This window comes from Ochotona princeps, chromosome 28, assembly GCF_030435755.1.
Source record: "Ochotona princeps isolate mOchPri1 chromosome 28, mOchPri1.hap1, whole genome shotgun sequence".
Classification (NCBI taxonomy): domain Eukaryota; kingdom Metazoa; phylum Chordata; class Mammalia; order Lagomorpha; family Ochotonidae; genus Ochotona; species Ochotona princeps.
In genome coordinates, this window is record NC_080859.1 from 2,484,535 (window position 1) to 2,503,876 (window position 19,342).

Genomic DNA, 19,342 nt, shown 5'->3' on the forward strand with positions numbered 1-19,342 from the left:
CAAGCTGCCAGACCACGTGCCTGCTCATGGTGTAGTTTATAGGCTGTTTGGCCGCATACTCTGATGAGGGCTAGCATTCTGAAAGATTGACTGCCAGAATGAAAATGCCAGCACGTTAGTGGCAGGGACTGAGTGTCTGCGGTAACTATTATTGGGGGGCTCCCACAAGCTGAGGTTAGCATCAGGGCTGGATCCCATCTGTACCTCATTCTGGTCTGCCCATCATCTGTTAAGGTCGATTTCCGAGACCATGAGTGTCTTTCCCGCTGGGCGTGTCCGTTGTAAAGTCCTTGTCCCATGCTACAGCCCCCACACCTGCCAGGCATCAGCGTCTCAGTCATGTGTGGTCTTTGCTGCTAGGCCGATTGGAAGCCAGTGGCTGAGAGGATGCACTCCTGAACCCAGCCTGTGCTCTCCGCCGAGGATTTGTCTCAACAAAACAAAATTCCAAGGCTGTTGTAATCCTGTCTTGGCATCTGGTTAACCTCAAAGATGTGGGACAGAAAATGCAGCTTGCCAACAGGGTCTGTGGCCCTGTTAGTGGCCATGTCTTTAGAGCAGCCTTTGCAGGTTCTTAGAGCTGCTGGGAGCTTAAGTTGCTCTGTCTAGGGGCCAGCCAGCTCCTGGGGGAGGCAGGAGAGCCCCCATCCTGGCATGGGAGCCACATCCTGCATCTGGGGACGTGCTTGCTGGGCCTATACAAGATTTGCCAGGTCACAGAGCAGGTGCACCCAGGGAAGGCCAGAACTCTGGAATCTAGTACTTAGAATTCTTCCCAGGAAAGATGTAGTTTTACAATTTCAAGCCATTTTTTCCATAGGCCTAACACCTCGGTGCACTATTTCATCAGGTTTCCAGGGGAACAAAGCTGAGAAGTTCCAAGGAAATCGAAATCACACTGGGAAGGAAAGGCTGTTCTTAGTTCTTGATGTCCACCTTGATTTTAACAACACCTATAGTCAGATTAGGCTTTTTGTTATTACTGACCCATAGAGGGCGATTTGTAACACTGTCAGGACATGAGTGATGGATGCTGATTGCCAAACAGAATATGCAGGTAGTTGTGTTTCAAGAGTGAGTTGAACTCCTCGCCCTCGCACTTTTGTGTGTGAGGGATGTTGAGTGTGTCAGGCTGCAGCCTTGTGGAGGTCTCTCTCTGTAAGCCCAGACACTGACATTTGAGCACACATCATTGTCTGTGTGTCTGGGTGTGTCTCAGTGTCATAGAGCTTGGGTTCATGCTTTACATTGATTTTTTTTTTTTCAAAATGCTTTCTTTTTTATGCATACATATATTCCTTTTTTTTTTTTTTTAAATTTATTCATTTTATTACAGCCAGATATACACAGAGGAGGAGAGACAGAGAGGAAGATCTTCCGTCTGATGATTCACTCCCCAAGTGAGCCGCAACGGGCCGGTGCTGCGCCGATCCAAAGCCGGGAACCAGGAACCTCTTCCGGGTCTCCCACGCGGGTGCAGGGTCCCAATGCATTGGGCCGTCCTCAACTGCTTTCCCAGGCCACAAGCAGGGACCTGGATGGGAAGTGGAGCTGCCGGGATTAGAACCGGCGCCCATATGGGATCCCGGGGCTTTCAAGGCGAGGACTCTAGCTGCTAGGCCACGCCACCGGGCCCTTTACATTGATTTTTATTGGCTTGTCTGTTATGTGCCAAGTATGGGGCATATAAGTAATAAGGCAGACAGAAGTCCCTGCGCTTCTGGAATTTACTTTCTCCTGGTAGGAGATAGACAATGAAACATTGTGTTAGAAGGTGAGGCATATTTGGAGGAAAAAAAGGCAGGAAAGGGGGTGGGACTGAGCAGAGACAGTGGCCCCCAGTGCGCCGTGTGTCTGCAGGTGGCGGCCCCTGGCATGTGGTGAGTGCCTGAGATTTCTGAGCTAAGTGACTTGAATGCTCTTTGCCAAGGGAAGCTTTCCCGGGTCTGTTCTATAAAGAAGAGCCCGGAGGGGCACAGGAGGAGGTAGGCTGACAGGTGGACAGCTGTGGCATGTTCGTGGTAAGGGGGAGTTGGGCCACGCAGCTGTCCCCTTGGCAACGTGCAGGGACTGGTCTGGCAGACCCCACTCCTGTCAGCAGGTGCCTGATAGTCTGGGTTCCCAAAAGTTAATTTATTTCCCTATTAATGTTCATTTAGGTTATCTCTAGGTTTTTTTCATTATTGCAAAGTAATATTCAACTCAAAATTATAGTGTTCAGCTCAGCTGCTTGAGTATATATGTCCTTATACATTTCAAATTAAACATTTCTGGATGAAAAGGGACGAATGCTTTATGTTTTAAAAAAGATACTGATCGTCTCCAAAGTTGGGTTTTATTTCACTGTTGGAAAGTGCCCCTTCCCATGCCCTAGGTTTTCCTCATCATTTATATTTTCTCAAAGAGCAGTTTGTATAGATTTTATTTTAAAAAAAGATGTATTTATTTTAAAGGCAGAATGATAGGGATAAATAGAAAGAAATCTTCCAGCTGCTAGTGTACTCCTCGAATGACCGCAACTGCTGGGATGGTACTAGGTTGAAGTGAGGACCCATGTGGGTCTCCCTTGTGGGTGGCATCGTCTGTTGCCTTCCTGAGGCACTTGGCAGGGAACTGGATCAGAAGTGGAGCAGCTGGCACTGAAACTGGCACTTCAATATCAGGTGCTGGCGTCAGAAGTGGTGGCTTAATATGCTGTGCCCCAGAGCTGGCATCTAGGGTAACTTGTTGCTAATAATGGTAATAGGTAATAAATGGTAAGGGAGTTTATTGTTTTGTTTTGTGTTTTTAGGTTCTCAGAGTCTTTCTGGCATCCTTAACCTAGAGAAGCCTGTGGTCTGTTCTTTGGCTGCTGTAATAAAATACCTCAAAGAGTTTAACTTGGAAAAGATGCTCGCCAAACCCGAGTAAGTGATTTCTTTCTTTTTTTTTTTTTTTTAAGATTTATTCATTTTATTACAGCCAGATATACAGAGAGGAGGAGAGACAGACAGGAAGATCTTCCGTCCGATGATTCACTCCCCAAGTGAGCCGCAGCGGGCCGGTGCGCGCCGATCCAAAGCCGGGAACCTGGAACATCTTCCGGGTCTCCCACGTGGGTGCAGTGTCCCAATGCATTGGGCCGTCCTCAACTGCTTTCCCAGGCCACAAGCAGGGAGCTGGATGGGAAGTGGAGCTGCCGGGATTAGAACCGGCGCCCATATGGGATCCCGGGGCTTTCAAGGCGAGGACTCTAGCTGCTAGACCACGGTGCCGGGCCCGAGTAAGTGATTTCTTAAAGACAGACAAAATATGGGGTGGTGAGTTTGGGGAGAAAGGAGTTATACTGAAAATGCAACCAAAATGAGTTTGGTGAAGTATTAGATTCAGAGAAATTGACCCATTGTATCAGGGTGCAAAGATGAACTATTTGGTATTGTTGCCTGAGAATATTAAAAACTATTGGTTGATGAAAAATATTGGTACAGTACTATCATACTGATTGTTTTGTGATCATTATTTAGTATGAGAAGGTTTGGACCATAAAACTGTGGCTTGTATTCACTGGGTTAGGAAGTAGTATTAAAATGTATTCATAAAGTTTCCGTGCCTTTCTTGTTCTTGGTTTCAGTTCTTATGTTCCAGATCACAGAGTTGGAGATGAAAGATTTGAAAGGCAATGAGAGGGAAGGAGAGACCTTCCATTGTTGTTTCACTTCCCAGACAGCTATGGTGGCCAGAGCTGCGCCAAGCCAGAGCCAGGAGCCAGTGATTTCATCTGGTCTTCCACGTGGGTGGCAGGAGCCCAAGTACTTGGCCATTCTTCTGCTGGAAGCTGTGGAGCAGCTGGGATATCAGTACCTATATGGGTACCTGTATGGGATGCCAGCATCACAGTTAGTAGCTTAGCCCACTGCAGCACAACATTGGCACCCCAAATGACCACTTTTACAGGAGTTTTTTTGCCTGTAAAAGGCTTTCACAGGAGTGATTAGATCTATAGATTTGGGAGATATGAAAGCTGACCCTTGACATTTTAGGAAAATATTAGTCTAGTAACCAGTGGAATAGAAGCAAGGCAGTGTGTGATTTCTCAGCCCCCATGCACTCTGTGTTCACTTAGTCTCCATGCTGATCTGTCACTGCTTCCCATTCCCTGGAGAAAAAGGTGCCCAGGAGCTGGCTCAGCAAAACAGCAGGTGACAACTGAGGCGCGAGGGCCTGCTGGCTCAGGGTTACCTGGGAGCAGGAAGAAAGGCAGGTTCTGGTAATTTTTGTTTTTTAAGATTTATTTTATTTTATTTGAAAGGCTGAGTTAGAGGGAAGGAAAGACAGAGAGACCTTCCACCTGCTGGTTCACTCCCCAAGTGGCCACATTGGCCAGAGCTGAGTTGATCCAAAGCCAGGAGCCAGGAGCTTCTTCTGGGTCACCCACGTGGGTGGAGGGGCCCAAGGACTTGAGCCATCTTCTGCTGCTTTCCCAGGCCATAAGCAGGGAGCTGGACTGGAAATGGAGCAGCTGGGAGATAAACTGATACCCATATGGGATGTGGACACTGCAGGTTGTGGGTGGGCTTGCTATGCCACTGCATTGGTCCTCTCTAGGGAATTTCTGGTGTGTGTTCTCCTGTGTGGTTCTTTCTGCAGGGTTGAGAAAATATGAAACAGTTATATGATGCTTGTCAGCACATCCGTGTCTAGTGAAGGTACAGAGAGATGCATTGAGGTGATGACAGGTTCACAAGAGGGATTTCTTCTGTGCAGATCCAGGGAGAGCAGTGAGAGCTGGCAGGCGGCACAGTGATTTCTGAGGGATGCCTCTTGTCTTTAACCTGGTGTGGTACTAACCTGCTGTGCCAGTGTAGCTCAAATGTTTTATTTTAACAAGTCGCAGCCTGGCATTGCATCTCATTGGATTGTACTTAAGCTTCTCAGATGGACTTGATTAAGGTAGGCAGCCTGTTCAAGTACGGTAATGGGATTTAAGAAAGACCTACAGGTTAACACGAAAGAAAAGGTCTGTGTAGGAACAAAAGTCAACTTGAAGGAATGCAGCGAATAAACATAACATAAGCTTTGAGAGAAGCAGAATTTGGAGCGAGGAATGTACACATGGAGTTGGCCCTGCAGGCTGGATGAGACAGTGGCCTTAGGCCAGCCTGGTCCCTGGCTGCAGTCTGGGTTGGGGTTTTGGCAGGGTCTCTACCTTTTTCTAGTGGGAATGGCCTCGCTGTGGCTATTGTACAGGCTGTGGGGCTGGTACTCGACACCTGCTGGCCTTCTGGGAGCCTGTGTTTTTCTGCCTGCTATAGAGGGGTTACTTAAGTAACCAGCCCCTAGTAGAACCTGGGCACTGAGTTTCTAACAGGTTCTGGAGCAGACAGTATTTCTTAGATGTTGTGAGCTCATCCCTGGCTTGCTCAGTATTCTCTCACCACAGTCTACCTAAGGAACTTTTCAACCTGGCAGTGACCTTGGGGACTTGATAAACACCTTCCTTATTTCCCCCTCGATGGGCTGTACACAGCATATAGAAATGCAAAGGTAGTCATGTTTGTGTTCAGTTACAACTCCATTAGAAGTACATTTACAGCAAAACTGAAATATTATCATTTGTAATTTGTGAATACAGTTGAATGCCAAGAAGTTAGACAGAGTGAATTCGTGAATTCTAAAACCTGCAAGAAACCTAATTTTTCTTCCTTTTAAAGATTTATTTTTTATTTTGAAATAGCTACAGAGGGGCCCGGTGGCGTGGCCTAGCGGCTAAGGTCCTCGCTTTGAACGCACCAGGATCCCATATGGGCGCCGGTTCTAATCCCGGCAGCTCCACTTCCCATCCAGCTCCCTGCTTGTGGCCTGGGAAAGCAGTCGAGGGTGGCTCAATGCATTGGGACCCTGCACCCATGTGGGAGACCTGGAGGAGGTTCCAGGTTCCCGGCATCGGATCGGCGCGCATCAGCCCGTTGCAGCTCACTTGGGGAGTGAATCATCAGATGGAAGATCTTCCTCTCTGTCTCTCCTCCTCTCTGTATATCTGACTTTGTAATAAAAATAAAATCTTAAAAAAAAAGAAAAGAAAAGAAATAGCTATAGAGAGAGAGGGGAAAGATAGAGAGATCTTCTTCGTCTGCTGGTTCATTCCCCAGTTGGCCACAACGGCCAGGGCTGGACCAGGCCAGAGCTAGGAGCCAGACGCTTTATCTGGGTCTCCCACGTGGGTGACAAGGGCCCAGGGACTTGGGTCATCTTCTGCTGCATTTTCCAGAACTGTTTGCAATGTGCTATTCCATAGGATTGATATTTTGGGTTTTTTCCACCTTTAACTAATATTTAAATTGGGTTTTTGTAACGGATTGATCTCTCACAAAAAGTCTGCAGTTTTACCAGCTTTGTTGAAATCAGAAAGATTGGTTAACATCCTTTAAAGTAGGATACAAATGATGGAGTCTTCTACTTTTCTGGCAAGCATTTGGCAGGGACACTTCCCTCCCACTGTAAAACGTATGTTCTATACTTTTTGGTGACTGAAATATTAATGAAGTATTTGCCATGTTGTTTATTAACATTTCTTCTCAGGTTCACACAGCATGGATTCTAGCCAGAAACTGTTTACCAGATTCATTTCAAAGCATGTAAAATCTGGCTTCTTCCATAAGGATAAATAATTTAGTACTGCTTGAGGGCCTGGCATAGTAGCCTAGCAGCCAACACTGGCCAGGATACCATGTAGGTGTCAATTTGTGTCCCGATGGCCCTGCTTCCCATCAGGCTCCCTGCTGTGGCCAAAGCCTTGGGACCCTGTACTCGTGTGGGAGACCTTGAAGAAGCTCCTTGCTCTTGGCCTCGGATCAGTGTAGCTCCGGCCATTGTGGCCGCTTGGGGAGTGAATCAATGGATGGAAGATCTTGCTCTCTGTCTCTCTTCCTCTCTGTATATCTGACTTTGCAATAAAAATAGAATAAATCTTAAAAAAATGATTTAGGGCTGCTTGGTGTTTCAGGCTGATGATCACACACAGATGCAATCCTCGATTCATGAAGTATGTGATCACTAACAGTTCTCAGGCTGTGGCAGAAGGACAGTCTGTGGTGTTTGGAAGAAAGACTCCCGTTCCAGAACACTTAGCAACCAGGTCGTTGGGGAACTCAGAGGAGAGTTAGTTCCTGGAGCTGCTGTTTACTCTGACAGAGGAACTCGCGTCCCTGAGGATTGCCTGGGGTAGATCTCTCTCTTCCATTAAAACTGTTGCATGGCTTAGTTTGAAAGAAACCGTTTTTCAGTGTATCTGATTTGAAATTCAGATTAATGTTCAGTAAAGGCAGAAAAAAAGTCCATAACCATCCAAGCAAAACCCCGCACATAAAGCATGTGAATGGTGTTGTTTAACGGAATCCACCCGCCTTGTTGGAGCTGTTCTGGCGTCAGAGCTCTCCTGTTGTCAGTGCCGGGTGAGCCTCCTGCATGTGAGGGCTCTGAGCCAGTTTCCAAACCCGCCTTCGATGCAGGTGATTTGCCATTCCATCCCAGGCTCTGCCGCATGTCTGCATAGATTTTACAAGAGGAGTCAAGGCGATTGTGTCGGCGCCTCTCTAGCTCTGTGAGGTTCCAGTTCTCCAGCAGTTTACTGACAGGCATCTGTGACAGGTGTAGTAGGAGCCAGAGTTCACTCGTGGTCGGAGTTATCTGACAAAACTCTCGGAGACTTGGTAGAAAGGGGATGCCTGCAGAACCCTAAGCCTGATGCCCCGTCCAGGGGAAGGCCCAGGACTAAAGAGTTTACAGGATGGTGGGAGCTTGCACCTGTGAGGCCAGTTATTGCTGGGTAATCATTTTGTAGGACTGTTTCTAGTCCCTAAATGTGTTCTGTAATTACCTCACACGTTTACACCTCACTCATTCTGTTTTTTTCTTTCCAGGAACTTTAAGCAGCTCTCAGGTGAAGCAGAGTTTATGACTATTAATGGAACGACATTGAGGAATCTGGAAATCCTGCAGAATCAGGTGAGGCGGAGCAGAGAGTTCATTGAGTTTAGGAGTTTTGGAATGTAGCAGCCCGTCAGGCTCAACCTGGTCTTTAGTGGGCAGGTGAAGGTGACCCAGGGTGATCTGCAGGCTGCCCTTGTGTGGCCCCTGGCCCCTGTGTGATGCACCCAGCCCTCACCGTCTGGAGAATCACGGATACCAGATCCTTCGTAGGGGTCTTGATGAGAGCCTTTTCAAGTTACCACCATGGGCTGGTCATTTTTGGCAGTATTTCTTTGTCAAATATTTCTTTGGAAAGCTATCTTTGCTAAAAATTAACATGAAATGAAATTTTTCTGTCTGCTTGATTATGTTTCTTTCTATATACCTTTAACCTTTTCAGGAACTGTTAGAAGTCTTCCTTTAGCCAGCATTTGAAACAAGCTAACAGTGATACAGTTTGGCCAGAAGATACATAGTGTTCCACTTCACAAACGTGTATCATTGTTTACTTTTTCTTTATTAATGAGTTAGGAAGATAATGAAGACATGAGAAATGATTGGTTTCATCGATTAAACTGTCAGTTGGAAAAGGAAATACCATAAAACTAATGGCATAAATAAAGTCATAGCAATAAAAAATAATTGTGCATTATTTGATCAAGTAGTGGAGAGTTGCAGCAATCTGAATCAAGCGTTCAGATCCCTTTAGGAGTACTCCTTACTGCTGCAATTGAGGACTTAACTCATCTTCCTGACTGCTGGATTCTCAGACTTGTTGTTAAGCAATTTGTCTGACAGTGTCTCTCCCTCCCCTAGTCTGTCCCAGTATACCCAGGTCAGGCTTGTTTTGATTCAGTTCCATGTTTACCCTGCCAGTGTGTCCTCCAAACACTATGTTCCTGCCTGGCCGGCTCTCTTGTCTGCATACATCCCCAGGACAGGAAACAGGTCGTGGGGATATAGGGACGTCTGTTGACCAAAGAGGGGTAGCGCACACAGCACCTGCATCCCAAGCTTTCCTAGCTCATGCCATATGTTACCTTGTTCAAACCCTTCTAAAGCTGTCAGGTTCCTATGGCAACACCCTTGCACTTTCCTCCTGGGCTCAGGACGTTGGGCTCAGTAGGGATGGAAGCTGAGAATTAAGGCTTCGTGCTTGACTGCACACTCAACTCCGGCTTGCCTTCCCCCAGAATGATGGACAGGATTGTTTGGGAGGGCACAGCATGTCAGTATAGCAGAGGGATTGTAAGACACATGTCTCCCACTGCCCCTCCAGTGATGTCAGGTGATTGGAGACTGATTTCTGGCCACCGTCCTCCTCACAGGTCCCTTGGCTACCGAAAGGCTCCTTGTGCTCTTGGGCAGAGTGTGTGGTGCTGTCCTGAGCTGGACCACGTCCTTGGTCCACCCACCTGCCTAGCCCATCCTTATGGGGCCTCTCCACCCTGCTGCCTTATCTGTGTGCTCTCTGTTGAACTGTAGGCCTGGGAACTTCTGTCACGTCTTTCTGGTGGGTAACTGCCAGCTGGCTTTGAGTCTTCTCTCCCAAACTTTTGGGCCATGCCTCTGGTGATGGCACTGCCACATTCACAAGCTGGAAAGACAGAATTTCTGACTCAGGTGGAAACAGCAATGTTATGTTCCAAATAAGATGTCGGACTTGGTTGTAGCAGGTTTAACTTTTCAAGTGGCAGAAGAGAGGCAAATAAATCTTTACTAAGGGGTGCAGCGAAGCAGACAAGGAGGACCTGCAGGGTCCATAGCTGGGGCAGTATAAGTTCACTCTGTCTCTGCTGTCTCCTGCTTGCTCAGTGTTGGCCTGAGAATGTCAACACGGCTGTGAAAATGGTGACTCGCAAATGGTGGAAGGCACTGAATTGCCACAGGAAGATTAACTTGTCTTCACCGTAGTATAGTCCCCAAAATATGGAAATGTGAAGTCATATTTTTAAGAGCTGAAAACAAGCATGTATTTCCAAAGAGGCTTCTAAGCAATTTATTCCTAACCTAAAGCTGCGGACATCCTTTTCTCTGTGAGGTATCAGCCCTTGACCATATGGGTGCATAGTAACACGTCTGTGTGCTATGAGCATTATTCAGTGAACGCTGATCAGGAGCCACAGCTTGGGCTGGGTATGTGTAACAGTGACATCTGGGGTGGATTTGAGGTAATTGTGCAGGTGGCCAACTAATGATTTGGTGCAAATTTGATTGTGTAATTAATAAAGTTTGTTTTCTTGTGTTTCTTAGACTGATATGAAAACCAGAGGGAGTTTACTTTGGGTCTTGGATCACACAAAGACTTCATTTGGACGACGGCAGTTAAAGAAGTGGGTGACCCAGCCACTCCTTAAATTGAGGTAAAAACGAGTTCTTTTTCTGTGTGTTTAGTCTGCAGTAAGAAAATTATAAAATTAAAGGCAGGGTAGTCTTTTTAAAGCTAAGATCACCGTGGTTTATAAAGACCTCATTTCAAAGTAGGGAAGATTTGATCATGTCACTAGCCATTGATGAAGTCACGTGAGGATTTTTCCTCGTTCCCAAGAGTGGGTCCTGCTTGTAGGTTGGCAGGCGTGGTGTTTTCTGGGAGTGTTTGGTTAGTTTGGACCCACAATAGTGAAGGCAGTAGGAAAGGCCTCAACTGGAGAGGCGGGTGGGTACCTTTTGTGGCTTCTACAGTGAGACCGAGGTGTTGGTAGCTGGAAGGAGTTAATTGAGTGACTCTGAGCTGGGATAGTCACAGCTGGGCTTGTGTGTTTTTAGGAGTGGCTCAAGTGGCTGTGGCAGTAGCGGTGATGGTGGTTGTGGGGTCAGGATGTTAAGTAAGTTCCCTAATCGGTGTAGAGAACTTGGAACTTCAGCAGTCACAGCAGGAATGCAAGAGAGGGAGTGGTGTGTGACGTGAGGACAGTAGCAGGAGTAGACCAGGTGCTCCTCCAAGCACGACCTTGAGTACGGCATTTCCAAGTGTGGACGCTTTCCCAAGTCGGGATGCCTGGATGTAGCCCCTGAAGCTGTGGTTTAGGTGTGTTTGGGGGTTTGGGATTCTGGATTGGGGTGTTCCCCAAATAATTCTGACAGGCAGGTGGATATGGGGACTCTGCCCTGGAACAGAGCCGGGCTGGCCTAGTGCTGTTCTTGCCAAGCCCTGGCTCTGTACCAGTGTGGCCTACGCAGAGCTTCTGTCGCCTGCTCGGTATTACCTGGCTAGTAGAACACCAAGATGTAAAACTTGATCCTGGACAAGAACTGCCTGCCCCACTGCTCTCACAATGGGCCAGAGAGATGTGGGTAGGGGAGACCAGCTGCCACATGGGTCTGTCCTTCCACTGAGTCTCACCTGACTGCTGTCAGGAACAGGGCAAGACAGTGACCCTATAGCCGTTGAGAGCTGGGTATCTGATGGAAGGCCTCTGCTGGGGGGCTGTAGGGATGACCCTATCATCGTCTGTGCTGCGGGACAGGTGTCATCTTTGTTGGTTGTAAGCTCTGGAACAGTTCTGAGACAGTGATTACCAGACCACTGTAGATTCTGTGGGTCCCCTGATTTCTTAAAAGCTTGAAGAGGGAAAGTCCACAAGTGAAAGAATCTGTTGGTTAAATCCCGTGAAGTCAACAGGAGACCCTGCAGAGTGTGTGAGCACGTGCAGACTGGGTGGCCCTCTGGGGCCTGCAGTGTAAGGGAGCAGCAATCTAGTGTTCTGACTGCCCGACACTGCGTGGCCAGGCCCCCTCCTCAGTTCATGCTGTTGAACCCTCTGGCCTGGGCTGTGCAGCAGGAGAGATACACTGGCAGACTCTGGCACATAAACCAACTTTCTCTTCCTAATATTAAGCTTTCTGTTATGTAACCAGGAATAATTGGAGATCAGTTCAGTGGACTGTGTGTGTCTGCTCTTAAGCCTTGACTCGTGTCTCCCACGGGATGCTGCCTGCCCTGTAAAGTGGAGGGTAGACATGTCACACAGGACCACACGTGATTCCCAGTAGAAACTTGACGCTGGCCTAGCACATCAGCCGAAAGCAAGCAGCACATAACATCTTGTCTTTGCTCTTCTTTATTTTGGCTCATGGTTTTAAAGCTTTCATCTTCCTACTCCTTTAAAGTCCATGTCCAGAACAGTTCCAGTTCAGTCTTAATGGCACTTGTGGCCTGTTCCAAACAGATCCCTGGAGGGAGTGCTTGGCCCTAGGGTTGCTTGCTCACATCCATCCGGGCTCGTGTTCTCCTCTGATTTTGATGGCAATGTGTTAGCTTAGGGTCTGGTTTCGTTCTGCAGTGAGATCATAGAGCAAACAGTGGACAACCAGAGAACTGACAAGGTAAGGCAGATCAGCCATCAGCAAAGTCTGAAATCCTCTAAGAGCTCCTTGTGCTTTTTAGCCTGTTCTGGCCCCAGAACAATACAGAGTTCGTAAATCTGGGGCCAAGTGTTCATGTTTCTATCCCTGTGAGTGTTTATTCTGTAAAATAACCTTTCAGTTATAGAGTTTTACTAGTGACTTAGAAATTACAAATGGCTTTTACTTTACTCTTACCAACTGATTTCAGAGTTTACTTACATTATTGAGACAGTGTGCCAATACCACATTGGCTTTTACAAACGTACAGTGGCCTCTAGTTAATTTTTTTAAAAGATTTTTATTTATTTTTATTGAAAGTCAGATATACAGAGAGGAGGAGAGACAGAGAGGAAGATCTTCCATCTGATGATTCAAACCCCAAGTGAGCACAATGGCCGGTGCTGGGCCAATCTGAAGCGGGGAACCAGGAACTTCTTCCGGGTCTCCCACAGGGGTGCAGGGTCCCAAAGCTGGGAACCAGGAACCTCTTCTGGGTCTCCCACATGTGTGCAGGGTCCCAAGGCTTTGGGCCGTCCTCGACTGCTTTCCCAGGCCACAAGCAGGGAGCTGGATGGGAAGTGGAGCTGCCGGGATTAGAACCGGTACCCAAATGGGATCCCGGTGCGTTCAAGGCGAGGACTTTAGCCGCTAGGCCTCTGTGCCAGGCCCCGTTTTATGCTTCTTAAAAGAAATCTTCCTGGTGAACTGTGTAACTCTGACTTAATCTTTTGCTTTTTCTCTATCCCAGGAGGAAACCTTTAGTTTCTGAGATGATAGCTCTCTGTGTAGGCTGCCTTACATGCTCACAGATGGCATCATTTTGTCCATCCTCCAACCATCTGTAGCACCAACTTAATCTATTCCATTTGGTGTCATCTTTCGTTTATGTAAGAGTGAGTTATTAAAGTAAAAACTTTGTATTTATGTAGCATTTGGGGTAAATGTTAAAGTGAAACATTGATTTGTTTGATCACAATATCCTCTGTAAGGAAAATTTAATTCTGTATTTATTTTGCCTCATCTCCATGTCCTTGGTATGTATTCTGTAGAACTGGATTGATTTGAGCGCAGCACCTGTGCATTGAACATGTTTTGCCACCTTGCCACCTTGCCACCTTGCTTTTCCAAGGCTGTTAGTAAGGAACAGGGTTGGAAGAGGAGTGACCTGGACAGGAATTAGCGCCACTATGAGATGTTGACCTCACGGGCAGCAGCTTTACCCACCACACCACAGTGCCAGCCCCTTGTCAGCAGGACTCGGGAGAGATTGACTTAATCAGTGCTGAATATCTCCTTTACACCCAAAATATCAATTCATTCATTAAAAAAAAAAGATACATGTATCTATTTGAAAGGCGGAATTGCAGAGAGAAAGAGGAGAGACAAACGGAGAGAAATTCCATTTGTCTGTCACTCAGCTGCAACAGCTAGGGCTGTAGCAGTCTGAAGCCGGGAGCCAAGGACTTCTTGCAGGTCTGCCCTGGAGCCCGAGGACTTGGACCATCCTCCACTGTTTTCCCAGGTTTGTTTTTCAAGTTGACAAGGCCTGTCCATTGGATGCAGCCCCCGAAGCAGTCCTGTAGCCCTGGCCTTGTGTCACATCCTCCACGCTTGCTGTTGTGACTCCCGGCCTTTGCTCAGGCCCAAGTGTGCCCGAGTGCATTTTAATCAGGTACCCCTGTTAGTCTAGCCATTCTTACCAACAAGTCGTCTTGGCGCTCACCATGGACCTATGGTATGAGCTTAGGAGATGCAAGCTGCTGTAGCAAATGCTTTGTCCATCTGAGAGGTTGTGACTGAAGTGCATTAAAAGATCACTTCTGCAGATACAGTGTCCACTGGAGCAGGGATGGACCAAGGAGAGTTTTCTGCTCCTCTCAAAGGCTCAGGCTGATGGAGTTAACATCTGGTTTGCAGAGGGGTGAGAGTGAATGTGGAAAATCATGCAGAAAGTGGTGATGGGCTGGGTTTATAAGCAGCTTATAGGTCTCTAGCCACACATGTTGACTAGGACTTGGGATGAGGTCTTGCCCAATGGCAGGTGCAACTGGGAGGTGACATCTGTGTTTGCCTGGTGCACCAGTGTCTGCTAATTCCTGCCAAGACTTTCCTTGTTTCGTATCTGCCTCTTAACTCAGATGATGCTAAGTTAGGCAAGGCCCCAGGACAGGAATCTGTTTCATTTGTGCTGTTCTCAGTGGCCCTTTCCCTGTCCCTGGCTTCTGAGTGGGCAGTGTGTACACCTGATGATGGCCCTTGTAATTCCTGGTGATAACTGCTGTTCTCCTCTCACAGGGACATCAACGCCCGGCTCGATGCTGTATCTGAAGTTCTCCATTCAGAATCCAGTGTGTTTGAGCACATAGAAAGCAACCTGCATAAATTGCCTGACCTCGAGAGAGGACTTGGTAGTATTTACCACAAAAAGGTGAGTGCGGCATAAATCAGATCTACTGAAGCTCATCATGTCCCTTAATTTGAGGGCACCTGCTCTTAAAAGAAAAGCAGCTCGGAGCTCTGTTGTTAACTGGCTTGAGTTTTTTTGTTTTGTTTTGAGGTAAGACCTTACAAATAGCATGAGGGATGGTAAGATTTACAGAAATTTTGCTTGCCCAAGTAAGGGTTATTCCAGTTCTTCTGTTGTAAAAAAGTAAAGTTTCCCAACTTCTGTCAACCATTCCAATATGAAGGGCTTTCAAAAGTTTGTGCAAAATACATATTATTTTTAGCTTTGGTTTTTCTGTGGATACGTTATAGTGCTGCCCTGGGATGTCTGGGCCCCTCTGTTGTACTCCAGAATATTCCATTTCAGCCCCCAAAATCAGACTGTTATCAAAATGGGGACTTCCATTTGTTACTTGAAAGAAGAGATTCTTTTACCTAAAACAGCTTCTTACTTGACTTAACAACGCAAAAAATCTGCTGTGTGATGTTTGTGAGGTTACTAATATACAGTAGAGTTCAGGTATTGAAAATGACTAAAAAGCATTATTTTAACTTTATCCCAGAGGTTTAATAGTTTGAAGCACAGCAGTAGCAAGAAGAGTCTTCTACACTTAAAGGAAGAATGTCACCTGTTGCTGCTGTTGTCTTCTCTCCTGGGTATTCTGTGGTTTTGTGCCTTGTTAAAAATCTGACTGTAGTGTCAGCAGAGAGTCAGAGTCGTGTGTGTTTAGCCCGCCGTCTTACTTTATCTTCAGTTATATGTGAACCTATTTATTGCTCACTGAACATTTTTTGTGTTTTTGTTCATCTAACTTATTATTTGGATCATTCATCTTTTTTGAGTTGAATTGTAAGAGCCCATTTCAAAAATAAGCAGATTTATTTATTTGAAAGGCAAAATGACAGAGAGAGACCTTCCATCTGTTGGAAGATGTTTGGCCAGTGCTGGGCTAAAAAAAATTCAGGAACCGGGAACTCCATGTGGATCTTCCACAGGGGTGGCAGGGCCCAGGCATTGGGCCATCCTTTGCTACTGTGCCAGACACACTAGCAAGGAGCTGAGTTGGAAGTGGAGCGACTGGGACTCAAAAGGGCACCTTTTTGGGGTGCTGGTGTCAGGCTGTGACTAAACCTGCTATGCCACAGAGGAGTCCATTCGGTCTGGGAAGTAGTTTTTCTTTATCTCTTGTGTGTCTCGCAGCTATTTCTTGAATTATCCTTCACATTTTTTTATATTGCTTACTGCTTTTTCATATTGTAAATTCAAAATATTTTGAAGTGAAAAATTGCAAATAAACACTGGCTCTATTATCTCTGCCTTAAATTATTTTCTTTATATCTTTAGAGTGTTGTACAATGTTTGAGCTCAGAAAATACCCGTAATTTGTTTAATTTCAGCTAATAAATTTTCCTTTCTTCTGGTTATAACTTGAATAAGATTACAGAACAACATTTTCCTGTACCTTACGCTGGTTAGTTTAAAATGGCTCTTTTTTTCAGTGTTCCACTCAAGAATTCTTCTTGATTGTCAAAGCTCTGTGTCAGCTGAAGTCAGAACTGCAAGCGCTGACACCTGCCGTGAGTGCCCAAGTGCAGTCGGACCTGCTGCGGACGTGTGCTCTAGACATCCCTGAGCTCCTCAGCCCAGCGGAATGGTACCTGCACATCCTTAACGAGCATGCTGCCAAGTAAGGGCCAGACCCTCAGCTCTGCCTTGCCAGCAGTGAATGCAATCCAGTGCACTTGCCTTTGAACATGGCAAGAGTTCATCATCATGGCTAGAGTCAGGGTCTAAGTTACATGAGTCTGTATGCAATTAGAAATGTCGTTAGATACTAAAAGCTTTATGTGCAAGCCAGAGTTGATGTGAAAGCTGTGCAAATTTAGGCAGTTCACCAAGTCAGACAGATGTGGCACTGGCCCAGGTATTAGGTGCTGAGAGGAGAAAGCCCAGTAGCAGCAGCTGCTGACTCACTTGATGTCTGGGGATGGGCTGCCTTGCGTTGAGAATCTGCAGATGCACTTGTCGTTGAAAGGGTGGTTGATACACGGTGCAGGTCACAGAGAGCTCTGTCCAGAAGACAGAGGATTTGGCATGTACGTTTGTCTTTGTTTTTGGAACAAGCACATGACAAATAATGTAAGTTTATCCCTTGCTTTCACTATGAGAATTATGGGCAAAATGAGAATGGCGGTGGAGTCAGCTGTCTGTCCGTCCCATAGAGTTCAGAAATGTACCCAGAAGTGTTTAGTGGTAGAGCTGATGTGAGAACCACATTTTCCTGACTTCCGGCCCTTTGATCTTTCATCATGTGATAAAAATCATTGATAACTGGCCTAACGCATGTGCTTCAATATATGTGTGTTCATATTTTAGGATTGGAGATAAAACTGAATTATTCAACGACCTCTCTGACTTCCCTTTAATAAAAAAGAGGAAGGATGAAATTCAAGAAGTTACAGAGAAGATCCAAATACATTTGCAAGACATCCGAAAAATACTGAAAAATCCTTCCGCACAGTATGTGACAGTGTCAGGGCAGGAGGTAATGTGAAGCATGCTTTTGTTTTCCTTGAGTTTTCCTTGAGTGGAAAGCTGCAGTAGAATGTAAATAAATGAAGATGGAACGTAAGTACCCCCCCCACTCCAGTTTCTGTTTGTTCCTTGGAAATATGCTGCAGTAAATTCTGATAGAACTGGAATTACGTAGATGATGTTTTATTAGTCTCTGTGGAGTCCTGCAGCCTGGGGTATGGATGGATGTTATCTGTTGTCATTGTGAGAGGGTTCATTTGTTCTGAACCCAGGAGAGAGAAGTTGACCCTTGATCCCAGACTGAGCAGAGAATGACATGTTGCAAAGCCACCATCCCCTGATGGCTCAGTGCTTGATCCATTTAGGAGTATGACTGCTACAAAACCCCGAACGCCACACAGAACCATACCCACAGTGTGCGCACAGTGAGCCTGCCCCAGAATTCCGGTGCTGTGCTGTGCAGTGGGAGCGTGTGCTCAGGGCCTGGCGTGACCCTCTGGTTAAGAACTGCATGGGAGAAGTTCGCTGTCTGAGCAATTCTGACTCTGTAGGATTTAACACACGGACATCCCAGCCAGACATCCCAGGCTGGGAATGTGACAAACTCTACTTTGTTAAATGGGAAATTTGTGCATGGTTTCCACTGGACAAACATTTTATTCGTGATCTTATAAATTGTCCACTGCCTCTGTGGCAGTCTATCACATTAGATAGATACATAGAAGATAGATAGATAGATAAACTATCCCATAATCTTGAATTACATACAGAATGGGACAATACTTTGATCTGGGTGTCATTGTTAAGTTTTATTATTCCTAAAGGAAAATGAACAAGGTAGTGGGAAAAACTATTAGAAAGTTTTACTGAGCATGTGGCATCTCCAGATAGCTGTTTCGTGTGTTTAAAATGTGAGAAACATTCTCTGTTGAACTTTTTAAATAAAAAGAAGAAAATTCTTAAGAGAAGCAAAGGAAGAGAAAGGGCGTTGCAGAAGCATGCAGTGCCGGAGACAGCAGAAGGCAGCTTCTGGAGGGAATTAACTTCAGCAGAGTGGCATTGATGGCAGCCCGGTGATTACCACAGGCTGTGTTTTGAGTAAGCAGATCCAAGGCAGAATTGGGTCCTGTGAGAAGCATTCAGGAGATTGCTGGAGCAAATCAAGGCAGACTTCTCGCATGAACACCTAAGAACAAAGTCAACAAGAGTGGAGCAGGGAAAGTTGCCATGACAACTTTCTAAGATTTCCAAAGTACTTGTTGGTTTCCTTTTCTTTAACAATGAAATCTGTAAACAAAAGTCTTACCCATTCCTTCTTACAAGGCTTGAAAAAAGAATAGCTAGAGAGAAATTGTCATAGCCTACAGCCAGTATGGAAGAGACAGGAAGGGCTGGAGTCTTCCCCGGCTTTCGCCTCTGTGGAGCCCGGGCCAGCAGCGGCTTTGCTCACTTTCATGAGATCTGCGGTCAGGGAACTCAAGCTGGGTGCTGTTGGAGCAGGCCTAAATCAGGTCCCAATGGCATGTGGGGAGGGGGAGGGAAAGGCCCTAAGCTAGCATGGTGTGCCCATGGGCATCTCTGGGATCCTGTACTTGCATTTGTGTCCCAGATGAGTGGAGGGGTAAGGTTCCAGACCTGCTCACCTGCCAGAAGACCAAGACGAGAACCTGTCAGTGATCTTGGGTCCAGAAAACCAGGACTGGGAACCTGTCAGTGATCTTGGGTCTCTGGTGGGCAGGCAAAGCTCCAGGCCAGCATGTCACCCACCAGAAGACTGGGCTTGGAAAGACCAGCCTAGGGAACCATGTGCTCCTGGGGACTAGGGATTGCTCAGAAAAGGAAGTACGGGGATGTGTGGGAGGGAGGACTGCTGAGGGAGTGTGTTACAGGTGAGAAATTACTTCTGGGGATTTCCACCAACAGGACCACTTTATTTGCAGATAAGCGAGGGGGCTGAGACTGAGTGGTTTGGAGAGGTTAAGCTGGAGGACCTCTCTGGGTGAGACTGGTGCACCCGCCCATGTGGGAGACCTGAGTTGGGCTAGTTAACATTGACTACCACCAACT

The 19,342-nt window shown here is 46.5% G+C and overlaps 1 protein-coding gene across 1 annotated transcript in view; it reads left to right on the forward strand.

The window, feature by feature from the left end:
* The window catches only part of MSH3 (mutS homolog 3), a 105,863-nt gene that overhangs the window by 41,182 nt on the left and 45,339 nt on the right, over window positions 1-19,342 (forward strand). The window contains exons 12-17 of the mRNA XM_058656187.1: window positions 2,792-2,906; window positions 7,899-7,983; window positions 10,201-10,310; window positions 14,590-14,722; window positions 16,240-16,427; window positions 17,117-17,285. Of these exons, the coding sequence (XP_058512170.1) occupies window positions 2,792-2,906; window positions 7,899-7,983; window positions 10,201-10,310; window positions 14,590-14,722; window positions 16,240-16,427; window positions 17,117-17,285 (800 nt within the window). The remainder of the gene's footprint in view (window positions 1-2,791; window positions 2,907-7,898; window positions 7,984-10,200; window positions 10,311-14,589; window positions 14,723-16,239; window positions 16,428-17,116; window positions 17,286-19,342) is intronic.